The sequence below is a fragment of the Pan paniscus genome, chromosome 11, assembly GCF_029289425.2.
Source record: "Pan paniscus chromosome 11, NHGRI_mPanPan1-v2.0_pri, whole genome shotgun sequence".
Taxonomy (NCBI): Eukaryota; Metazoa; Chordata; class Mammalia; order Primates; family Hominidae; genus Pan; species Pan paniscus.
The window spans coordinates 34,630,470-34,656,632 of NC_073260.2; the positions used below are offsets into that span (position 1 = coordinate 34,630,470).

Below are 26,163 nucleotides of genomic sequence, written 5' to 3' on the forward strand. Positions count from 1 at the left end.
GACTAAAAAGTTGCAGGTCCTGCTAATAATATTGTGGTTTGTTGCCTACCTTCACAAACAAAGGAAATGCTTAGAAGTTGGTGCCAATAAAGATGGAACTTTTACCTATCCAAGTTATCAGACTCTGAATTCTATCCACAGACTCCTTCAGGATTTGTGTACTAGAGGTTACAAACCACTACTCTAGAGTATATAACTAGGAATGGAATTGCTGGGTCATAAGTTATGTACATATTCATCTTTACTAAATTGTGCCAAACTGTTCTATAAATGTATATTCTTAATAGCAGTGTATGAGGTTTTCCTGACCAATTTCTTATTATTGCCCATCTGATCTGATGAGTGTGAAGATGCATTTTTACACCTCTCATAACAAATAAGTATTAGTTGAAGGATGGTGGGAATTACAAGAAGTGGGCAAAGGGAACAATCTACTTGATGATGTTCTTGCATGTTTTTTTTTTTTTTTAAAGGTCAGGCTCATGCAAAAGCAGGAGAGGTGTATCCAATGCTGGCCCAACTGGGTAGGAGGACAGCAGTTGTACATGTAAACTCTAGATGCTTAAATTTCCTGAGTGAAAACTTTCCAAATAAACGCTGAGATGGAAGACTCTTAGACAAAACTCAGAGCCAATGCCTCTAACTTCCGTGATAGGTTTTTACCTCCAGTGTTGGGTCTTCTTTGCCTTAGTAGGAAACTCATCTGTCCTTTGAATCCCTGGGAGCTAGATAAATGAGGGGTTACTATACTTTCTGCTTTTCCAATTTCCCTCAGATGGCTAATTCATAATTTACTATCTTTGCTGTATGTAATAGCAGTGTAAAACAGAAATATAAAATAACATAGAAATGTAAAAATAACATAGCTGTAAATATAGATTTCATAGTCTTGGAAGTACCAAATCTACTTTAATAGGAAGCACTCAATTAAAAATTAAAGTTGTTTGTAGGAAAACACTACCACATCTGTGACAGTACTAAAGAAACTCTGATTCTGGGGTTAGTGGGATACAATTTTCTCAAGGTAACTTAATATTTACAGTAAAGACGGTAAATTGGTATTGTCTCATTACCTTATAGCAATACAGCAATAGCTTCAGAGAAGATAAATATATAAAACTCAACAAAAAGAACCAGAAGGTATATGTAGGCTTTTATTAGGGCAAGCATTTCCATATCCATACAGATTTCATTAAAACAAATGGATGTCTCAAGTATCTTTGTTAAACAGGATCCGAAATGAAGTAAATAGTAGTTAAAATTAATTATAAATAAAGACATTTCAGCACATAAACCAACAAGTCTTTTCTAGATTTTTAATACCAGGACCTAACAGCATCATTTTCCAAGTAAGTGACAAATAACTAATGTGAAAACCATATTTAATATAGATGTCATAAATGACAATGTGGTTTTCCATAGTAAAGAAATACGTTAATTTTCATAAATCCTATTTGGTATTACAAAATAAATTTTACTGGTCAAAAAACAACCAAAAAAAAAAACAGGAAAACAGACATGATGGAAAGGTTGATAAAATATATTAATAACTTAAAAATGCTGTCACAAGCATGGAAATGCTACCATTATCATTTGAATACAACAAAATGCTATAAAGCAAAGAGTTGTCAGAATACAGTAGAAGAGCTATTCTGAAACAAATGAAGAGTCAAGATCTTAAAACAGTGACAAGTATTTTTAATGTATGACAGACACTGAAATACCATGCAGAAAGTAAACAGAACTATTTTTTGAAGTGGTACTTACAAAGCACAGATGTAGCCTTCATAATGCAAGAAACATAGCAAATTAACTTACCACCTCCTTCAAATAAAAGTGAGAACCTCTTGGGAGAATTTAAGCACCATTAGCAGACAGATCTTATAGCAGTTAATGAAATGTTTGGTATTTCAGTAGAAAACTATTTCAGTGGTGAAAACGATGTAGGAATCAGAAGCATATTCTGCTGAGATACTAGGTAGTTGACACTTTCCCGAACTGGAAAAACATTTCATAGAAAGGCATATAGAGTTACTGACTGAAACACATTTGTTCTAAAAATAATTCATGCCTAGTCAAACAGCTTACCAGCTGCCACAACTCTGGGATCCTCATGGGACTTATGTCTCCCAGCTGCACGACTATCTGCACTCTCATTCCACCAAAGAACATGAACTGCAGAAATAAACCACAAGTAGTTTCTAAAAAATATGGCCTTAACAAATAAGAAATAACAGAAAAATGAATCAAACCCATCCTATTCTTTTTTTTTTGAAACAAGAGTTTCACTCTTGTCACCTAGGCTGGAGTGCAGTGGCACGATCTCGGCTCACTGCAACATCTGCCTCCTGGGTTCAAGCGATTCTCCTGCCTCAGCCTCCTGAGTAGCTGGAATTACAGGAGCCCACCACCACGTCCGGCTAATTTTTTTTTTTTTGTATTTTTAGTAGAGATGGGGTTTTGCCATGTTGGGCAGGCTGGTCTCGAACTCCTGACCTCAGGTGATCCGCCCACCTTAGCCTCCCAAAGTGCTGAGATTACAGGTGTGAGCCACCACGCTTGGCCAAAACCATCCTATTCTTTAAATTGAAATAGTGATATCAAAAAGGTAAAACTAAATATGTTACTGATAAGATTTCAGAGGGGTCAGAGACTTGCTAGAGAAATTGATAAATTAATCAAATTGGTTTTATAGATGAAGAAATACAAGGCCGGAAAACGGAAGTACTGAAGTAAAACAGCTAGAGGCACAATCAAGACAAGACCCAAATTTTATGATTTCCTACTATATTTTCCTTTAATTTTTAAAAAAGCAAAATTATGAGCAAATTGTGTTTACTATTAAAATTTTACATTATACAAAGAAGAAAATTAAAAGTGGTATAATGTTAACAGTATAGAGAAAACCTCTATGGAAATTTATTGTATTTCCTTTAGAAAATATGAGTAAAACCAAATCACGGTCTTAATGTATATTATAATAACAGATTTAGCTTAGTAACAAGTTTTTAAAAATCAACAGTATTTTCTATGGCAGTATTAATTTTTAATGGTTATATAAATTCCTCCTTACAGATACAGCAACTTATTATGCCAACCCCTTATTGTTGACTATTTAGATTATTTCCAATATTTCAGTATTCTATAAAATACTGGAATAAATGTTGTTCTTGTACAAAATTGCTTATGAAGTTTTTATAATTGTAATATATACATGTTAGATGTATAGGAAAATGCAGATTAAAAACAAACTGTAATTTTATTTTTGGTGTATCTCTTTTATATTTGGTGTATCTCTTTCTGTATTTGTGTATATATGTATTTTTATTTTTTAATTTTAATTTTATTTTTATTTTTGTAGAGACAGGTTCCCACTTTGTTGCCCAGGCTGGTCTCGAACTCCTGGCCTCAAGCAATCCTACTGCCTTGGCATCCCAAAGTGTTGGGATTACAGGCGTGAACCACCACGCCTGGCCTGTATTTTTATATATAGCTGTATATTTATACAAATAAACATATATAAGCATATTTGCTTATGCTTACGTAAATACACGATATGATGTACATGTATATCGATTTCTGTATTACGTATGTATTACATAAAGAAGGTCATACTACATTTCCAATGTTTCTTTAATGTAAACAATATTAACATAAACTTCATTTGAGCACAACTATGTGTTTATAATAATACTTTCGATGACAACTACTGACATTTATTGAATGATAACTATGTGTCAGGCCTAGTTTTAAGCATTTTAATGTATTAACTCATTTAATCCTCATAATAATCTAGGTCCTCATAATAATCTATCATTTTATAGATGAAAAAACTAAGGTATGGTGAGGTTTACTTACCCAAAGTCAAAAAGTAAGTAGTGTACCTGGGATTCAAACCCAGGCAGTCTGAATCTGATTATTTCCTTAATATAAAGTAGAATTTAAGTTGACAGAACCAAAGAGCATGTCTTATATATATGTACTTACATATAGTGTATATAGTATACACTGTCCTCCAGGAATGATGTACTGATTACCAATTCTCCTAACACTGAGAATGAATTTAAGATTAAAAAGTGTATGAACACACATTTTCTGTAGTTTTTAAAAAAATAAAACTTATATATGTGCAGTATAGAAAATTAAGGTAGAGGCTAGGTGTAGTGGCTCATGCCTCTTATCCCACCACTTTGGGAGGCCGAGGCGGGCGGATCACCTGTGGTCAGGAGTTTGAGACCAGCCTGGTGAAATCCTGTCTCTACTAAAAATACAAAAATTAGCTGGGCATGGTGGCACACAGCTGTAATCCCAGCTACTTGGGAGGCTGAGGCAGGAGAACCGCCTGAACCAAGGAGGCGGAGGTTGCAGGGAGCTGAGATCGTACCTGCACTCCACAGAGTGAGGCTCCATCTCAAAAATAAAATAAAATAAAATAAAGAATATTAACATAGAGACTTAACCATTTATCTCACTGAAATATGACTACTATGTATGTTATATACTTTCAAATTTCTTTTCTGTATAATTTAGCACACCTATACACATACACACCCAGGCATATTTTCTAGAAGTAATACTGGCAAAAACAATAAAAATAAGGCTTTTATTTTTATTGTCAAATTTTGGGGGAAGATTAAGCTAATATGAACCCTACACAGTATCTGAGTACTTATTTTTTCCTGACCTAATACTATATCCATGTAAGTATACCTTTTATAAGGTAAAGAAATGGCATCTTATTATTGTTTTAATATGCATTTTCTTTAATATATATTTAGTAGCCATGTGCATGTCTACTTTTGCATAAATTTTTATTTTTATTTCTGCTTTTGAATTTCATTTATGGTGATTTTCAGGCATCCAGATAGTTTGAGCCTTTGTATAATAAAATCATAAGTTGATTTTTTTTTCTTCATAGTTTCTTCTTTTGCTTTTGGCTTACAAATATAGTCCCAATCCACATTATTAAATAAATTCATCTACATTTTGTTTTACCAATTTTATGAATTAAATGTTTTTTCATTAAAATATACAATCCAGCTTGACTTTATTTTCGCATATGGTGTGAGATAGGCATCTAATAATTTTCATAACAGTTTCTCCTCCATGTATTTTCCAACCTGAACATACATCTGTTTTTATATATTCTATTTTCTTATGATAGATTATTGCAAGAAGTTGAATTTCTGCATAAAGATGGGTATATTAGGTTTGAGATGTCCATTGGACATAAAGAGATAATAGAAAGGCAACAGGATATTATGATGAGTCTTTCAAATATTTGTTAGCTATTCTTAGACATTTATCCTTTCTTCGTTACTTTTTTTTTTTTAAGAGACAGGGTCTCACTATGTTGTTCAGGGGTTGGAGTGCAGTGGTGCAATCATAGCTCACTGTAGCCTTGAACTCCTGGCTCAAGCAATCCTCCCACCTCAGCCTCCCAAGTAGCTAGGACTACAGGTGTTTGCCACCATGCCCAACTAATTCTTAAAATTTTTTTTTGTAGAGACAAGCTGTGTTGCCCAGGCTAGTCGTGAACTCCTGGGCTTAAGCAATCCACCAGCCTCAGCCTCCCAAAAGCGCTGGAATTACAGGTATGAGCTACCTCATCAGCTCTTTTATCCTTTCAGATAAACTTTACAAATGTTTTTCTGAATTTGCCACAAAAAATCTTGAAATTCTGATTGAAATGTTTTTCAACATTACAAGTTAAATACCCCAAGTATGTGTTTTATTAAATAAATTTATATCCATATATAAATTTACCTCAATATATATACATATTTACTGTATCTCTCTATATAGATATATATAAAACTGTGGTGGAAAATGGGTAAATTTTTATGAGGGGGGTTTTAATATTTATACAAAACATATATTACTTTTTTGCTTAGAGATAATCTCCCTACCCCAAGTAATATTATTTTTAAAAAATCAATAAAAGTACATTCAGAGGAAAAAGAAATGATGAAAGTAACAGACTATTTCTTGAGGTTCCTTCATTTTTTTTTTTTTTTTTGAGATGGAGTTTTGCTCTTGTTACCCAGGCTGGAGTGCGATGGCACGATTTTGGCTCATTGCAACCTCCGCTTCCTGGATTCAAGTGATTCTCCTGCCTCAGCCTCCGGAATAGCTGGGATTACAGGCCCCCACCACCATGCCTGGCTAATTTGTTCTATTTTTACTAGAGACGGGGTTTCACCATGTTTGCCAGGCTGGTCTCAAACTCCTGACCTCAGGTGATCCACCCCCTCAGCCTCCAAAAGTGCTGGGATTACAGGCCTGAGCTACCGTGCCCAGCCGAGTTTCCTTCAGTTTAAAAAATTTAATCATTTTGATGTATCAGGGAAAACAGCTATTCAGCATTTGAAGGTTTCATAAGTTAACATTCTAAATAAATAAGATGTAAAACAGATTTTCTCAATTTTAAAAATTACAAAAAACTAAACATTTGGCAATAAATAATAAAACATACTCTATAATGAGAAAGAACCTGCCTGACCCAAGGAACTTAGGTCACAATATATATTTCAATTTCATATAAGAAGAAATGGACAATTGTACCTCTGTTGAGTGCTCCGTACTCTGTGTGGAACACTCCAACTAGTTTTGTGTAGCCTAGATTGACATGAGCATGAACTGCCCTTTTAAATGCATCACCCCACAGAGCTGGCCCACCAGGTTTCATCTGAAAAGTGGCCAGTTCATAGACTCCTGGAATAGGGAGAAAAAGAATTTTTCAGAAAACATTCAAGCAATATCCAATCACGTTTCTCAGTGAATAGTCTTTCACTATCTACACACACAGATTTGGAGGATCAGACATGCATACATATTATGTAGACATGTTTATTATATTTGCACTCTCTTTGCTTTTATGCGTAGAAAGTCCTTGCCCATGTTTAAGAGTGAGTTGTTATGCTTAATCATACAGATGACAAAGAAAAAGAACTGGAAGCTATTATAACTATCATCTGAAATATTTTTAATCTATAACATTTGTTAAAAAACTGTTGAGAATGTATAATGATATAGAATTTTGAGCTGCAAAAGTCTATGCTTTTAGAAAATAAAAGAATAAAAGAAGAATTTTCCAATCTATATTTTCATTCTTTCCAATTTCCACTATGTTTTTCTTCATATAATTTCTCCCTATAAGTTTCCATTTTTAACAGGAACAGGAAAGCAAAGAGTGGACCTGAAGTGATATCTTTGAATTTTGGAGGAAAAAAAACAAACCTAAAGAGATGGTTTTATTTTTCCTAAATATCCAGGTAAATACTTGAATAGTATTGTACACTTTGGACAGAAGTATAGGGCTGGTGGAGAGAAAGAAACTCTGGGACAAGTAGGAAAAGCATGTAAAAATTTCCAAGCAATGATGTACACAGAGGAGGAGAACCAAGATTTGACACTGTCAGAGAAGTGAACTATTTTATTTAGATAGTGCTGAGAGCTGAGGGGACACCTAAGTAGGTAAAGATCCAAGGAAGCCTTTGTAAATTTTTTGTAACCTAAATACACTACAAAGTTGGGAATAATGGGGGAAGTAAAATAACATTTAAATGAGTTTATGCTTTTCTAATCTGACCTTTATTTAAAACTGGATTGAGGTAATAGTTTCTTTAAGTCAGCAAGAAGTGAAATCAGCAAGAAGACAAATCTTAAGCAATTACTTTCAAACTGAGAAACAAGAAAGAAGACACAAAAGTTAGATTAAAGTAATATAGCTTGGCAGTTTCACTTAATCTGTTTCCCCCAAATATTCAGTTTTATAAGCAAAGCTGTATTTAATGATTTAAGATTAGTTATAATTTATGGAAATACTTTTACATTTTAAAGATCATATTATTTTAAAATTATGGCAAAACTTCATATGCTATCCCTTACCTATCAACACGTTCTCTGCTCCCAATGCACAAATTCTCAACCTCTACTGACCATGTCAGCTTTCTCTATAACACAGTTAAGCTTTACAAATCTGCAAGGTCTCAATTTGAAAAATATCTCATTATTTTATGCTCATTTTTTTAAAGGATGGGGTAAGAGCTCCCATTTATTTTTACCACAACAATCACTGTATGTTTCTATATAAAACAGAGAATTAATTTTATTTTTTTCCAAAGGAACTTCAGTTTTGATCACTTAAGTTCTTTAGTATTTTATTCATCAAAACTCAGTGACTAAGAAGGAAGGACTTACCTTCTTTTGGAGGTTTTTCTAATTTGCACCATGGTACCAGATAAGTAATCTCACTCTCTTGTTTATCAATGAGAGCCAAATTTGGAATGAGGAATTGTTCTTGCCATTCCTTATCTTTGGCCAAGGCTTTCCGAACTTCAGTTCGATGAGCAAAATTATCTGTGGGAAGAAAAGAATTAACAAAAATAAAAAATTCAATTTTAAATCACCTGTACTTTTCTGGGTTTCATTCACATCAGCAATGGTCATTGATGCCATATAAGAACCTTGTGTTAGGCCTTTGGAGACACCAACGTAAACAGATGTGACCATCTGCCCTGCAGTTCCTCAAGGACAAAAAGGGCAGTAGAAATGCAAACTAACTGTAATGTCACATAATAGGCTTTATAGGCTCAACCATATAGTAGGCAGTTTTGTGAATTAGGTAAGTTATTGAATCTTTCTGTGCCTCACTTTCTGTGAAATTGAGATAATAAGACATCTACCTCCAGGGTTGTATGAGGATTAAATTAACACATGAAAAGAGTTTAGAATATAGTGGTTGGCACTAGTTAATACTCAGTATATGTGAACTATTCTTACTTGATTGAGGCATTTAACTTATAGTGCTAGTTTAGAGAAAGACTGTTTTTCTTTGGTGGTGGTGGGTAGTCAAGTTCAGATACACCCTGAATCAAATTTAACATGAGTGAAGTTAAAACATCTTGAATCAAATTTAACTTGAGTGAAGTTAAACCGTACTTTTTAAGCCTCTTCTCCTTTGAACAAACAGATTTCAAAGAAATAATGCTGATTCTCTTATTGTCATCCATTCTTTCTCCCCAGCACTTATTTCTCTTCTATTTAAGTTACCCAAACAGTTATATACATTTGCCAACATATGGGCCTAGTACTATAATTACCATTAGGACCTCATAAGACTAATGGCAAGAGAGGTTCATATGGTTTACATTGGGATAAGGAAGAATACCTATCTTACAACTTAAGTGAGGTATATCAGAACTTAGTTTTTTTAATGGGCTGTGATACAACGTGTACCACATCTAAAGCATAAACTGTATTTTAATGGGGCTTTTTCTATTAACAGGGAAAAACCCTAAACCAAACACTAAATGAAATTATTAAAAATTCTTTAGGTATCATCAAGTCCTGATGTAGACACTGGAGTAACAAGCATTTTGGGCATTCTTGTAACTTATTCTCCTTCCTCTACTAAACCAGGCGTAGGTTAGTTTCAACACGGGAAGAACTCTCTTTCATTCCTTTTCTTTTACCTCCCTAGAGTAGTATGACAGTGAATTCCTCAAAACTCTGGGGGTACAGATATGAAACAAATGTGGTCTCTAAACATAACAGAATTATTAAATCTCAGAGTTCAGTGAGGATTGAAAGTTAACCATCATCCCCTATAAACCTCCATATTGTAAAGTCCCTTAAATGGTTGAATTATTTCTGCTAAAATACTGATATCCAGCCCCCTAGCTTCAAAAAGAGAAAAGATACTTCTCCTTTCCTTTTGTGATCTTAATCCACTTGGACTTTTACAATTGCTGCTTTAAATTTTTCATGAACTATCTTTACAACAAACCATTTTAATATTTTTCTGAGGTTTAAAGTCTAGTTCACAATTTTATGGCTTGATATATGAGATGCCATGTCTTCCAATTTATAATGTAATATAATGTAATGTTTAAGCAAGGGGTTAGAGGTGTACCACTGGGAAGAATAAGAACTGAATTTATTTTTTTGGTATTGCTTTTCAAAAGTCTTAGTTAACCTGTATGTATCTATAATAATATACATCCAAGAACTAAGTTTTATGTTACATTTAACAGAATGAAAACCTATACTGAAAAATGAAAATCTATACTGAAAGCCAAAATTGGATGACTCTTTACCATACTTCCAAATATGAAACACTGTATTCATTCTGCCTCCAAATTCTACACTCCAGTATCCAACCAATTCAGAGTGAGCTGTCCGAAGATGAGCGTTTTTCTCAAAATTTTCCAGGAACTCATTCATCTTTGAGGGCTTAAGGTAATAAGAACGAAATTCATAGAATATTCCATCGTATTGTCTGGGTCCCGTAGCAAAAGATGAGCACATCTGAAGAAGATAAGACAAATGTAAATATCTTGAGAAGACAGGATTCATTATATTGTGTTAAAACCTAATCTGAATCTGGTACAAGGGACACTCATAGACTCATTACTCATGTTTGTACTTCTGTTGTCAATTCTCAATATGTTACTGATGGAGGGTGTCCAGGTTCTTGGTGTTTGAACAAAGAACTGGACAAAATGCACAAAGCAAGGAAAGAATGAAGTAACAAAAGCAGAGATCTATTGAAAATGAAAGCACACTCCACAGGGTAGGAGTGGGCCTGAGCAAGTGGCTCAAGGGCCCTGGTTACAGAATTTTCTAGGGTTTCAGTACCCTCTAGAGGTGTCCCATTGGCTATTTGGTGTAAGCCGTATATAAATGAAGAGGATGAAGTAAAGTTGCAAAGTCATTTACTCTGTGTACACCCTATGTAAACGAAGAGGGTATTTCTTGTCATAGCTAAGGGTTTGATTTAGTTCTAGGAAGTCCTTAGGTTCCCTGCCTCGAGACCCTATTCTCCTGCTTCACATATACATTTGTTTACATAGAGGTGTCAATAAAGACAACTACTCTTAAATATGCTGAGTGTGTAGTTACTGTTTCCTAGTGGGGGTTCACTGTCACCTTTAGCCACTTTTTCAGAAATTGCTCATAAGAAGGCGCTGAGATCTTAATGATACTTCTTTATCCAAGAACTACAATTAGGATTCTAATAAATTTACGAAAGTTTTCCTATTAGCCAATATTGCATCTTTAGTCAAGAGCATACGTGTTACAGTTATGCACATCAAAGAACTTTATTAACTACGCACGTAACTTTTGGCAGGCATAATGAAAAAAATGTTTACTAGAAGAAAACTCTTTTAGGTTCTTGAAAAAAATGGAAATTACAATTCAGGTCAAAGTATTTCCTAAATTCAATGAAGTAAACCACTGACCAAAATTAGGACTGGAATGTAACTAATGCAATAAAAAGCTCTGACCTATCCAATTGCATTGTAATACAATGGTAGAACATGAATGCTGAGAAAAGAAAATTCAGAGTCAAAATTTTCTGATTATTAGTTTCTAATTACAGATGCAATGTGAACAACATTTAATGAATCCACTTATACCACATTGATGAAAATATCACTTAAGAACCTTTAATTCCTTTTGTAATAGTCATACACGCACTGTAAATTTCTAATTTGTGTTCTGGTTGAACTTTCTGTAAGAAATACCTCGCCTAAGATTATCCTCTATGTAGGTATCTATGTGTATATATGTATACACATACACACACACACATATATATATGCACTCATGGTATACACACAGGCACTCCTGGTATTCTTATAAATCCATCTTACTTAAGTTTGATTAGCATGTGCCATTTCCTTAAGTTGATTACACCAGAATAATCCACGAAGACAGTTTTGATACCTACAAAGCTATGGACAAATTAGGGCTTATACTGACTAGCCAGTATGTCTGTCTGAAAGCAGTAGGCTTTTGCTCCGACATATTTTTGTTTACAAAATATAAAATTATGTAACTGTGTATGATAAGGCTTAATGATAATTATCTAGAGTTAATTCTATTCGTGTGTGACTTATATTCTTATTGCTCAAATGACTAAGCCTACCAACAAAAACAGCTGCAGCTGCCCCTGCCTTTTGTGGACACTCTTTTTGTGCTTTTAAACCAAACTCTAGTAACAATGTTGGTCAAGAAGCAAGTTCCTAGTATCCATAATTTCAAAATTATTATAATAAAATATATCAGGAGATAGGCCAATGGGGCATTTGTGACAAATGGATTTCAGGTTGATTCGAGGAATTTGTATTTGGAGGATAAAATAGTTGATCAAAGGTACACATTTTTACAATTTTGGGCAGTATTAATATACAGCAGGGAACCTACAGTGAGAGAGGGAGAGAGATGTGGACAGGTGGTGCCAGAGAAGGAAGACCGCAGGGGAGCCGGGTATGGTGGGGGAGCCGGATGGGAGTTAAGAATTTTGTTGCAGGGATGACTTTTAGCTGCTAGGGCAGAAATCATGAGTCGTCCATCCTCCCTTATCTCCAAGTTAGGGATCATTCCCACCAGCAACGACCTCCACTTCACTTAAAAGAGAACAACTGATGGACATTTCTAAAAACTTAAAGTTTGGAATCATGCCATAAGGACGTCATTCCTGGCCCTGCCCCACTGGAGAATTATTAGGGTAAAAACTGCATTGTTAACCCGGGGTGAATGGACATGAGCTGCTCTTCTTTAGTGCTCCTCAGTCTGTCTCTAGGACAGGTTAATCCCCTTCCTATCCTGCCCCTTCAGAAAGGAGTAAAGTCCTAAACATGAAAAGGAAAAGAAATTTCTAGGTTGAAGCCACAGAATAGGCCACTCCCGAAAGTTAGGGCAGAATCACAAGCTCCATTTTGTCCATTTCTCATCTAAGGTTAAAAGAGTCTGTCTGTCATCGTCCGGTTTGATAGGAGGCTCCGGTCCCGCCTGGTTGGGGGAGCGACCGCACGAAGCGCGGGTGGCGGGCAGGGTCCAGCCCCACCGGGGCTTCTTCTCCGCGAAATGCTCGGAAGTTGTGTGCTTCATTTAAAAGGGGGAGGCCGGTTCCGTGGCAAATGGCTGGTTGGCAATTCCCTCCTTCAACCTGATGTCTAGAGAGGGCGGTGGCTTGGAAAGCTACGACTCCACCCGCGGCTCCACAGCGCCAGGTGACAACATGGGAGCGCTCGCTAGGCCGCAGCCGCGACGTAGCTGGGCAGCAAAGACGAAACAGCCGGCGCCATGGGAGTGTCCCGGTGGGTGTGGCATCCAGGCTAGAAAAGCCTTCTGACCACCACTGCCCGCGAGACGACCCCGGCTGGGGGTATTCCCTTAGCAGCGGCCTCCTCCTCACGCGCGTTCCGGGTACCCCTGTCTTGGGGTTCCGGGGCTCACGCTAGAACCTCACCGGGGCCCCAGGTCTGGGCGCGCGTGGCGGAGAGCGCATGCGCATTGCTCGCACGTACCCGGAACACTCCCCGCCCCTCCCCTCCCGTCGGGTGACGGCTTGGGTACCCCCGTGGCCGGTACCTGAGGCGCCAGCGTCCGTGAGGCCAGCGCCCGAGTCAGGGCGCTTCTGAGGACGAGCATGGCGCGGCTTCGGCGCTGAGAAAAGCAGCCAGCCGTGTCCTTTCTGAGACTCCTCTGAAGGTTTCCCGAGTGGAAAGGAGCGGCTCCTGGATCATTGGCAGACGCAGGCTGGGGCGGGGCTCGGCGGGGTCAGCTCCACCCCGGCGCGGGTGGCGCGGCGGGTCCCGTAGCTTGGTGTCTTTCTCTGCTGTGCTGAGCGTTGGTCCCCCTTGGTTTCCTGAAACGTTCTTACCCCAAACGTTAGAGGTGACGTTAGGATTAACTGAAGGCTCGGATCGTTCCTGCTCCAACTTTCTGGGCCCTCACTCACCTCATTCGCTCCAGTGCTCAGTTGTGTAGATTGGTAAATGTGCAGGGGTTGTGGGTGTGTTGTCCATGGGGAAAGAAGGAGAGGTGTTGAGTGCGTGCATGTGCAGTGCTTTGTATTTAAAATCGTGGAGGTTTTTTCCTGAGTTAAGTTTTAGATGTTGTGATAGACGTGTATTTGAGCCTGACCTCTCGGCAATGAATGTGTTCTCCATCTTAGAAGGCTCCTAATTAAGATTTAGATTAAATTTTCCACGAGCTCAGAGAAACGGCAGCATCGAGCCTGAAATGAAAAATCAAAGTTAAACATACCCTGATCTAGTCCTCCCAGTCCGGGAGTGTTGGTTCCCAGAGTAACCACCTTCAACATTTCAAGCTGTTTCATTTAATGCTTGTTTCTGTATTTTTAAGTAAGTAGTGTTTTCTGCTGTTTATTGCATTTTCAGTTATGGATAGTATGTGTTGACATCCTTCTGTGGCAGATGAGGATTTATGTCTCATAGATGCCACTGCCCCCAAATTCACTTGTCTTCCTGTATCTAATAATGCTTATGTTAATTTACAGTAATTAATTACACTATTAATTTACGGTAATCTAAATGTTTACATTATTCTTGCTAATAATTACATTATTGTATACATTAATGTAATATTGCTTACATCATGAGGACTAGGGAGGGATTACAGGGCCATGACCTGTGGTTGTATTGGTTGTGCCTTGTGGAAGAGCTTTGGAATTGTCTGTTCACAGGAAGGGAGGCTTTTTAAAATTAGTTATTTCGGAAGGGTTGCCTCAGTTTTTCTACAAGAGAGACATCTATTTGTAACCATGCAAGACTAAAAAAATCATTTGTATCAGGACTGGATCTATATGAGTAAATTATTTTCTTAGACCTTTTTTTTTAAACCCTGTAATTGCCAACCCATTTACTTATTCATCAGATATTTACTAAATTCCTTCCATGTTCCAGGCACTTTTCCAGAAACTGGGGTACAGAATTGAGCAAAATTCAAAGTCCCGTCCTCTTGGAACATCCAGGTTGGAGGAAACAGATAAAAAAAGGAAGAGTAAATATATCAGGGATTGTCAAATAATATAATGAAAAAGTAAGATACAAAGAATAAAGGTGCTAGTGGAATTCTAAAAGTGCTCAGGATTCTAGCTATTGACTTGGATATTTAGGATTTAGGTTTCTTCATACCACTCTCTCAAAATACACTTTCCTTCCTGCGTTTATTGATGTTTACATTAAAAATATATTTTGGAGTGAGAAACACATGTTAAAAGCACTGTAAGCACAGGTGGATCTCTTCAAATAGTGGGCTTCACTGTGAGGTGATCTGACCTGGGTATTTCACTGAAGGCTATATCCCCTCCCCCAAACTGTTACCTGCAAGTTATTTATCTGTGTAGTCAGTGTTAGGGAAGGGAAACTTCCAGTATCCTATCTGTGTGAGAAAAGCCTTGCTGCCAGTTTCCTGAGGCTGAGGAGGGAAGAAGGCCAGAACACTCAGCATTTGGTAGTATCTTTCAATAATATATTAATTAGGGTAGACTAAATAGCTCTTGTAAATCAACACTCAAAAAAGTGTATTATTACTCAAACACTATAGGAGTTTATTTTTTATAAGAATACAAAGTGGGTTTTTCTAGTTGGCAGGTAGCTCTTCTATACTTAGTGAATTAGGGAGCCAGGCTTCTACCCTGTGGCTTTGCCATTCCCTAGTCTCATCATTAACTGCATCCATCCAGCAGAAAGATACAGGGAACTTCCAAGAGGAATTTCCAAGAGGAAAATACAGATAGGGGCAAAATTCATGGCTACAGTTGAGAGATGGCTAAACATTGTTAAGTGCTTCTAAGTAGCTAAAATATTCTCCTATTCTCTTTCTCACAGGTTTCAAATATCCTCAAATACTGTGAGTTAAGCTTTATCTCCGTTTTGTAAGTGAGAAAGGTGAAGTCTGAAAAGAGAATTTTCTCAGTTTCATTGCTACAAAGTGGCACAGACTTTGAAGCCCAATTGTAAAACCAGTTCAGTTTACCATTTATTTTTAAAAGATATGTGATTATTAAGGTAATTTTAGATTTGCAGTGGAAAGTAGCTTTTAGACAGAATTTAAAATGTAATATTGTTCTGTGGCTATTTTAAAAAGCATATCCCTAAACTGCCTGGAAAATGTATAGGATAAATATTTTGAAAATTATTGTTGCATATCCTGAAATTCTGACAAATAGTCCAAAGGATAGATAGTTCAAAGCTAGAAAAATCCTATCAAAAAACTAGATTATTAAAATAGGCTCGTATGATATAGAGTAACTGGGTAGTTATTTTGGATTGGATAGACAGAGATGACCTATCTAAGAAGGTAATATCAAACATTTATCATAGGTATGAAAGTGTACATGAGATGTCTGTACACTTTAAAGAAGAATAATAAAGTGAATGTCTGTGCTCTTGCCACAAGGCTTAAGAAAAAGGGTATTGCCAGCAACTCAAAAGCTCAATACATGTTCATTCCTGGTCACATTCTTCTTACAACCCTCTCCTCCAATTCCCTCAAGTAACCATGATCCCAAATTTTGTGTTATTACATTGATTTTTCTGAAATAATTCAACTACATTTGTATATAACTCTAAAGAGTATATTGCTTTGGTTTGCCTGTTTTAGATTGTTTATTAACTAATTTTACTATTTTGTTACATAATTGTTAGCTATAACTTTAGGCTTTTGCAAATCAACCACATTAATGCAGTTGTAATAATTAATTCACATCCCTTTTGTATGCTATTCTATTACATGAAAATACTTTGTTTTTTTTGTCCATCTGACTATTATAAACAAAGCTGTTTGAATTTATTTGTAGATGTCTCCTGGTTGCGCCAGAAGAATTTCTCTAGGGCAGGTATTACTAACCTTTTTTTGTGTCTTAAAATCCTTTCAAAATCTTGTGAGCCTGTGGATCCCAAATGTTTTTAAATGTATAACAAATACATAGGGTTGCAAAGAAAACAAATACAGTGAAAAAAGTGAACTAGAATAATCAAAATACAAAATCAAATATGAAAAAAATGAACTAGAATAATGAAATATTAAAAAAACTTTTTAAAAAGAAGTAGAGATGCTTCTTTATTAGGGCACTAAAAAACATCTAATAGTGGGTGTAAAAGATGTAATTTTGAAGTAGTGATAAGTGTGGAAGAAATTTTTATGTATTTACAACAACTATGAATGGAATTTGACATTATCTATAATGTTTATTGGTTACAAAGTCACAGGTCCTGCTAATATTGTGGTTTGTTGCCTACCTTCATAAAGGAAATGGTTAATTTTAGTTAGAAGTTGGTGCCAATAAAGATGGAATTGTTATTCATCCAACTTATCAGACCCTCTGAATTCTATGCATAGATTCACTCAGGATCTGTGTACTGGAAATTACAAACCACTACTCTGGATTACATACCCAGGAGTGGAATTGCTGGGTCATAAGTTATGTACATATTCATCTTTACTAAATAGTGCCAGACTGTTTAATAGCAATGTATGAGGTTTTCCTGACCAATTTTTTATTATTGCCCATCTGGTCTGACGAATGTGAAGATGCATTTTTATACCTTTCATAACAAATAGGTATCCGTTGAAATGTGGTGGGAATTGTATGAGGTGAGCAAAGGAAACTTGATGGTGTTCCCGCTTGGTTTTTTTCGAAGGTCAGACTCATGCAGAAGCAAGCAGGTAGACCCAATTCTGGCCCAACTGAATAGGCCAGGTAATGCCAATGCTGGCCCAACTGAATAGGAGGGCAGTAGCTCTACATGTAAATTCTAGATGCTTATATTCTGGTACTACATCCCTGGGTACTTTCTTGTTTTGGTGCTTTATTATTCTGCAGCCACTAGATGGTGGCATAGACTCACTTTTCCTTCATTAGGTGTTAGTGTGTGCATATGTCTATTTCTGTTATTTTTGAGTTCCTGTAATGTAAGTTATAGGTATTTATAGAGTAGACTTAACTTACAGTTTTTTTGTGTGTGATACTGGATTATGTATAGAAGAAAAACTTCTGTAAAGGCAGGTTACTAGTAATAAGGCGGGTTAATAATTTAAAAAAATCCATTTTTATTCAGTTTTCTTTAAAAAGAGACCTACTGATATCACCAAATATTTGTTAAGCACATGTTGTATGTTGAACATTGAATTAAATGCCTTAACGAAGAAAAAAGAAAAAACCACCACTGCATGCTTCTTTCTGAGGTGGTCAGCATGTCTTGATATTTCTGTATTAGTCTCTTTTCAGCTAGAGTTCTTGGAGTAAAGCAGTAAAGACTTGTGAATAGCTAAATATTTAAGTATACTAGAAATTTATTTAATTTTTTTCTATTAATGAAGTATTTTTATTTCTAAAACACATGAACATGTTTATATATCCATTACCTCTTTTTAGATATAAAAATTGACTTTTACGTTTTCCATTGGAAAATGAATTTTAGTGCCAATGACATTTTAAATCCTGATATCAGTGAATACAATTATTTCCTAAAATAGGCTTTGCAAATCTTTCGCTCTGAATAATCCCTGTGCCTCACAACTGGAGTCGGGGAGAAATTTTATTAGACAAATATTTCTGAACCTTTTGCTATTTGTTTCAGATTTTTCTTATTAAATATGGCTCGTTTTTTTTTACTAGGTGTTTAAGTCGAGATATCTTCTAGCTTTAAGCACTTACACACTTTGTTAGTACATATTTTTTTCATTATTGTTCCTCTTCCAAATGAACACTCATTATTCGATGCTCTCCAGTGTTTCCTTTACCTCCACAAGTTGTCCCAGGTACCTACTAGCTGGGTAATTGATTAACTTTCTAATCTGAGTTAGATTTACTTGACTCTCATTGATTGTTTTTATAGCATCTTTAAGTTTGTTGTATTTTATTTATTCTCAATGTTGTATTGAGAGCTAGAACTTTAATGCAAGGGGCAAGTAGGCTGTGTCCAACCAAAAGGGGCCTATTGCCTCTTTTGGTCTTTATTAGGTGTTTCAGGATACTGCCTAGGATCTTCGACACATTCTTACTGAACTAAGTTCAAATGCCTCACTATCGCTTTTGAAGGTTAACAGAAATAGTTTATGGGAAATTAGAACTTCTCAGATTAATATTCCCTCTGAAAAACATTCTAAGTTGTCTTTTCATGATAGCTTAATAGTGCTATTAGAAGTTGCCTTCATATCCAAAATTATTTTCTTCTCATATAAAGATACTGAGTATTAAAAAAATACATTTCCCGCCGGGCGCGGTGGCTCACGCCTTTAATCCCAGCACCTTGGGAGGCCGAGACAGGCGGATCACGAGGTTAGGAGATCGAGACCATCCTGGCTAACACGGTGAAACCCCGTCTCTACTAAAAATACAAAAAATTAGCGGGCGTGGTGGTGGGCACCTGTAGTCCCAGCTACTCCGGAGGCTGAGGCAGGAGAATGGCGTGCACCCGGGAGGCGGAGCTTGCAATGAGCCGAGATGAGGCCACTGTACTCCAGCCTGGGCGACAGAGTGAGACTCCGTCTCAAAAAAAAAAAAAAAGTTTCCCAATTTTCATACTCCCTTGGAGTCATCTGAAGCTTCCACTTAGCACAAAATAAAAACTGGGAAGAAAGTTAATAAAAGTCATAACTTTAGAGGGTACTTCAGTATAAGTCCTGTTTCATATTATTTTTTATTAAAAATCAGTTGGTCTTGCCAGGTGCTGTGGCTCACGCCTGTAATCCCAGCACTTTGGGAGGCAGACTGGCAGATCACTTGAGGTCAGGAGTTCATGACTAGCCTGGCCAACATGGTGAAACCTTGTTTCTCCACTAAAAATACAAAAATTAGCCAGGTGTGGTGGCAGGCACCTGTAATCCCAGCTACTTGGGAGGCTGAAGCAGGAGAAGTGCTTGAACCCAGGAGGTGGAGGTTGCAGTGGCCCAAGTATGCACCACTGCACTCCAGCCTGGGTGAGAGTTTCAAAAACAAACAAAAACATTTGGTCCTTTGCCTCTTTGTTGTTTTTTGTTTGTTTTCTCTTTTTTGTTTTTGGAATGAAGCATATTTGTTAATCTATATTACTAAAGTCTCCTTTATAATTACCTGTTTATTGAGAACTGAGCCCTCTTTGGTTAGTTCTCATACCTACTTGGCTGCCCTTTCATTTTTTAAAGGTTTTAAGAAATATTTACTTAATCTCAAATCACTTGTTCGGTTCTCATCCCTTTTTTTCTCAGAGAATGTCAGTGATGCCTATTTACCGACAAGGGGTCATCAGATTTTATTATTTCTGATATTTCTTACATGCTGTTACGTAGTATACCTTTTACTTAAGTCCTTTCTTACTTTCATTTCACTTTGTAAAGCTGATATTTACATTTTAGACTAAAACACACAGCAAAGAGGAAGCTTAAAGAAGTTAGGTGGTTTGCCAAAGGTAACAAAATAAGCCATTTAGAGCTGGTTGGCTCATTTTAATTGCTCTCTTACAATCCAATATTTGAGCATATTGTAACTTTGTTCCTCTTTCTCTTTTGTTACTTAAATATTCCCACGTTTATAAATAATGCTTCAATGAGTAATTTTGTAGATACGTCCTTAGGCACATCCCTGTAAGTGGAATTAATGAGTCAACTTTACAATTTTTGGTTCACCATAGCCATTTATGCTCCCAGGCAGTGAATCGTATTTCCTCTTCCTGCACATTCTTGCAATTCTTGTAAGACTTTAATATTTGCATATCTTATGGATGAAAAATGTTTCATTGATTTCATTTATATTGCTCTGATTTCTTGTGAATTGAGAATCTTTTCATAATTTTATAGGCCATGTTGTTTTTCTTTTGTTGAGGTCCCTGTTTATATTCTTGGCCCAATTTTTTATTTTGTTGTTCATCTTTTTCATATTGATTTGAATGTTGCAATCCTGTCCCCTCAGCCTCGCAAGGTGTGGCTGGGATTAGAGGTGCACAACCATGCCTGGCTTGGTCTGAATGCTTTAAAATATATATATATATATTCCGGCTGGGCGTGGTGGCTCATGCCTGTAATCCCATCACCCAAAAGTGATGGGAGGCCGAGACAGGTGGATCATGAGGTCAGGAGGTCAAGACCAGCCTGGCCAAGATGCTGAAACCCTGTCTCTACTAAAAATACAAAAAAATTAGCTGGGCATGGTGGCACATGCCTGTAATCCCAGCTACTTGGGAGGCTGAGGCAGGAGAATCGCTTGAACCCTGGGCGGCAGAGGTTGCAGTGAGCAGAGATTGTGCCACTGCACTCCAGCCTGGGCGACAGAGCAAGACTCCATCTCAAAACAAACAAACAAACAAAAACTTCCAGACTAATCTTTTTTTTGGATGGATGTTTTACTGATATGTTCTCCCATTTGTAGCTATTATTTAAACTTTCTAAGAGTATTTTGCCATATAGGTGTTTCTAAATTTAAATTATTGGTCTCATGTTTTTGTGCTTTTCCCCCTATTTAAGGTGTACTTTCTTTTTCCTTGTGCATGATGATATTCTTGTATATTTTCCTGTAGATATTTTTACAGTTTTGCTTTTGCCCTTTAGGTATTTAATCTCTCTCAAATTTATTTTAGTCACAGTATGAGGTGTAGATTTAATTTGATCTTTTTTTTCAATATTAGTAGTCCATTACCAAAGAACAGTTTATTAAATAGTTCATTTGTTCCCTACCGATTTGTAATGCCATTATAAATCAAAGACCATTCACTTGGGATATAAACTTCCACAGATGCCTAGGCTATTTCTGGATCCTTCTAATCTGTTCCATTGATTAATTTGTCTTTACCTGTATCAGTACTAAGCAATTTGAATTACTGTAGCTTTATTATCCATCTTGACATTTTGTATAGTAAATATACATTTCTTATTATAACATTGTCTTGGCTATTCTTTGTCTTTGCTATTCAGTATGAATTTTTGGATAAGTTTGAGAAACTAAAAAAAAATCTCAGTATCATTTTGATGGAAATTATATTAGATTTACAGAGAAATTCTGAATAAATTCATATATTTATTCTTGAATTTCCTAACATGAACAAAATTTGTGTCCCCAGTTTTTGGGAGGTTTTTCTGTGTGCTTTAACGACGATTTATATTTTTCCTCAAAAATTCCTTATGCAGTTTTTATTCATTGGCATTTTATAGTTTTTGTGATGTCATGAGATGCACTTCAAAGTATATTCTCTAACCAGTTGTGTTTCCTGCAGAAAATACTATTGAGTTGATCTTGTGGTTGGCAGCCTTGCTAAAGCCTTTTAGTAGTTTACATTTTAAGATTTTCTAATGGATTTTTTTCTGACTTCCTACAGAGATAATCTTATTTTTAGGCAATAATGACAATTTTGTTTCTCCCTTTTCAATCTTTACGACTCCTTTTCCTTCCTTTATCCCTCCTGCCCTTCCTTCTTTCCTTCCTTTCTTCCCATTTTTCTCTTTTTCTTTCTCCCCTCTTCCCTCTTTCCCTTCCCGATTTTTATTTCTCCCACTGCCCCCTTCTCTCTTTATTGTGGTACATAGGACCTCTGTGCAATGTTGACTGTAAGAGGTGAAAACAGGCCTGGCACAGTGGCTCAGACTTCTAATTCCAGCCCTTTGAGAGGCCAGAGGGGGATGACCACTTGAGGCCAGGAGTTGAAGACAAGCCTGGGCAACACAGAGAGAACCCTGTCTCAAAAACAAACAAACAAACAAACAAAAAATTAGCATGTACTTCATAGCTACTCAAGAGACTAAGGTGGGAGGATCACTTGAGCCCAGGAGGTCAAGGTTACAACGAGGCAGGATCACTCCACCGTAGTCCAGCCTTGGTGACAGAGCAAGACCGTTTCTCTGCGGGGGATAAAAAAGTGAAAGCCAGCATTCTTATCTTGTTTGTAAACTTAAAGGGGATTTGTCAATTGTAAGTTTTGATAAATACCCCTTATATCAGTTTTAAAAGTTTGCTTGTTTGTAGTTTGCTAAGTTATTTATTTTAAATTATGAGTGCCTATTAAATTTTATCAAAAGATCTTTTGCATTTAATGAAATGATAATTTTTAAAATCTGTTAATTGAAATTATAGTGAATTACATTAAAATATTTTCAATGTTATGACTTCCTTGCATCGTTTGAGTAAACCTTACCCGGAAGTTAGGTATTATTATTTTCTACATTGCTAGATTCTGTTTGCTAGTATTTTATATTTTCCTGTCTATGTTTATAAGTGAGATTGGCTCTTAAGTTTTCCTTTCTCATATTTTCCCTGTTCAGTTTTTGTTTCAGGGCTGTACATACAGGCTTACAAAAAGAGTTGGGGGAGCCTCCCATTCCCTTTTTAAATATTTTATGAACCAATTTATATATCAGGGGTTACCTGTTCTTGGAAAATGTGTTAGAATTATCCAGGGAAATTATTTGGGCCTGGTAAATAAAAAAAAAATATATATATATATGATATATATATATATATATAAAATATATTTTATTATGGTAAAATACAGATAACATACAATTTACCATCTTAACCATTTTTAAGTGTACAGTTCAGTGGTATTAAATATATTCATAATGTTGTGCAAGCATCACCACCATCCATCTCCAGAACTCTTTCTTTCTTTTTTTTTTTTTTTTTTTGAGCTGTCACCCAGGCTGGAGTGCAGTGGCACCATCTTGGCTCACTGCTACCTCTACTTCCTGAGTTCAAGCTACTCTCTTGCTTCAGCCTTCTGAGTAGCTGGGATTACAGGCACCCGTCATCATGCCTGGCTAATTTTTGTATTTTTACAGAGACGAGGTTTCACCGTCTTGGCCAGGCTGGTCTTAAACTCCTGACCTCAGGTGATCCACCTGCCTTGGCCTCCCAAAGTGCTGGGATTATAGGTGTGAGCCACCACATCCAGCCTTCATAACTCTTTTCATCTTGTAAAACTGAAACTCCGTGCCCATTAAATAATAATTCCCCATTCTCCCCTTCCCCCAGCCACTGGCAACTACCCTTCTACTTTCTGTATCTATGATTTTGATGACTCTAACTACCTCATATTAGTGGAATCATACAGTATTTATCTTTTTGTGACTGGCTTATTCAATATGATGTCCTCAGTGCTTTACCATGTTATAGCATGTGTTAGAATTTGCTTCCTTTTTAAGGCTGAATAATATTTTATTTATGTATATACCACATTTTGCATATCCATTCATTCATCAATGGACACTGAGTTGCTTCCATGTTTTAACTATTGCTTGTTGGCCATTTGTGTTTCTTCTTTTGAGAATTGTCTATTCATGTCCTTTGCCCACTTTTTGATGGAATTATTTGTTTTTCTTGCTGATTTGTTTAAGTTCTTTGTAGATTCTGGATAGTCCTTTGTTGGATGCATAGTTCATGAATATTTTCTCCCATTCTGTGGGTTGTCTGTTTACTCTGCTGATTATTTCTTTTGCTGTGCAGAAGCTTTTTAGTTTAATTAGGCCCCATCTATTTATTTTTGTTTTTGTTGCATTTGCTTTTGGGTTCTTGGTCATGAGCTCTTTCCCTAATCCAGTGTCTAGAAGAGTTTTACCAATGTTAACTTCTAGAATTTCTGTGGTTTCAGGTCTTAGATTTAAGTCTTTGATCCAACTTGAGTTGATTTTTATGTAAGGTGAGAGATGAGGATCCCGTTGTATTCTTCTACGTGTGGCTTGCTGATTATCCCAGCGCCATTTGTTGAATAGGGTGTCCTTTCCCCACTTTATGTTTTTGTTTGCTTTGTTAAATATCAGTTAGTTTTAAATAATTGGCTTTATTTCTGGGTTGTCTATTATGTTCCATTGGCCTACATGCCTATTTTTATACCAGTACCATGCTGTTTTGGTAACTATAGCCTTGTATAATAGTATAGTTTGAAATTGGGTAATGTGATGCCTCCAGATTTGTTCTTTTTGTTTACTCTTGCTTCGGCTATGCAGGGTCTTTTATGGTTCCATATGAATTTTAAGATGGTTTTTTCCAGATCTGTGAAGAATGATAGTGGTACTTTGATGGGAATTGCATTGAATCTGTAGATTGCTTTTGGCAGTATGGTCATTTTCACAATATTGATTCTTCCCATCCATGAGCATGGGTTGTGTTTCAGTTTGTTCGTGTTGTTGATGATTTCTTTTAGCAGTGTTTTGTAGTTTTCCTTGTAGAGATCTTTCACCTCCTTGGTTAGGTATATTTCTAAGTATTTTCTTTCTTTCTTTCTTTCTTTTTTTTTGTAACTGTTGTAAAAGGTATGGAGTTCTTGATTTGTTTCTCAGCTTGGTTGCTGTTGGTGTATAGCATGCTACTGTGTACATTTATTTTGTATCCTGAAACTTTACTGAATTCATTTATCAGATCTGTGAGCTTTTTGGATGAGTCTTTAGAGTTTTTCTAGATATACGATCACATTAGTGAACAGCAGCAGTTTGACTTCCTCTTTACTGATTTGGATTCCTTTCTGATTTCTCTTGTCTGATTGCTCTGGCTAGGACTTCCAGTACTATGTTAGGCCATTTCCTTTTTTTCTGAGTCAGATTCTTAGTGTATTAATTTTTAATCTCTCTTATTTTCTAATGTATGTGTTTAACTGTATTATTTGTTTATCTCACATTTTTTTATGGTAATTGTTATCAAGTTATACATATTTTGAAATGTCTATCATGATCTTTTTTACTTGTGAATTATTTAAAAGTATGTCTTTAATTTCCACATTTAAAAGACATTTTTGGGCTCACGCCTGTAATCCCAGCACTTTGGGAGGCCAAGGCAGGCGGATCACAAGGTCAGGAGATCGAGATCCTGGCCAACATGGTGAAACCCCGTCTCTACTAAAAATACAGAAGTTAGCTGGGTGTGGTGGTGCATGCCTGTAGTCCCAGCTACTCGGGAGGCTGAGGCAGGAGAATTGCTTGAACCTGGGAGGTGGAAGTTGCAGTGAGCCAAGATCGCACCACTGCCCTCCAGCCTGGCGACAGAGCAAGACTCTGTCTCAAAAAAAAAAAAAAAAAAAAAAGATATTTTTCAAGTTTCTCTTTTCAATATGAATTTCTAATATGTTGTATTTTGGACACAGGTTGTGATTTGAATGATACTGATTCTTTGGTATTCAATGAGACTTGTTTTCTTTCCCAATGCATCCTTAGTTTTATAAACATTTCATTGGATTTTAACAGTTTCTACTATTTGTGCACAAAGTTACACACACACATACAGATTGTTGCAATTTTTAAGATGGATGTTTAACTTAATGCGATCTCTACTTAATATATTTGTAATCCTCCTGAATAGTAGAAGGACTTCAAAATGTTTATCTCTGATTTCTAACCCCTCTCATCATATTCCATGTTATTTGTATCTTAGATTTCATCTTTATTTTG

The 26,163-nt window shown here is 36.3% G+C and overlaps 2 protein-coding genes and 1 long non-coding RNA gene across 4 annotated transcripts in view; 2 read left to right on the forward strand and 1 right to left on the reverse strand.

Annotated features, from left to right (window-relative positions):
• Window positions 1–1,130: 1,130 nt before the first annotated feature.
• Window positions 1,131–22,466, reverse strand: LOC100972219 (protein NipSnap homolog 3A). Its single transcript, XM_003809240.6, has 6 exons — window positions 13,384–22,466; window positions 10,101–10,311; window positions 8,203–8,361; window positions 6,565–6,714; window positions 2,089–2,175; window positions 1,131–1,998 (listed from the first exon to the last, which is right to left on the reverse strand). The coding sequence occupies exons 1-6, from the start codon at window positions 13,441–13,443 to the stop codon at window positions 1,922–1,924; spliced, it is 744 nt and encodes a 247-aa protein (XP_003809288.1). The 5' UTR covers window positions 13,444–22,466; the 3' UTR covers window positions 1,131–1,921.
• Window positions 6,721–10,234, forward strand: LOC117981775 (uncharacterized). The gene is made up of 2 exons (XR_004673411.1): window positions 6,721–7,274; window positions 10,038–10,234. It is a non-coding gene; the product is annotated as an uncharacterized LOC117981775 (long non-coding RNA).
• The window catches only part of LOC100973589 (olfactory receptor 13C9), a 133,575-nt gene continuing 121,053 nt past the window's right edge, over window positions 13,642–26,163 (forward strand). Inside the window, exon 1 of one of the 2 annotated variants that reach the window (XM_055117792.2) lies at window positions 13,642–13,773. The gene's annotated coding sequence lies outside the window, so the exon portion shown is untranslated. Of the gene's footprint in view, window positions 13,787–26,163 lie in introns of both variants that reach the window. The other variant, XM_055117790.2, reaches the window with a different exon arrangement.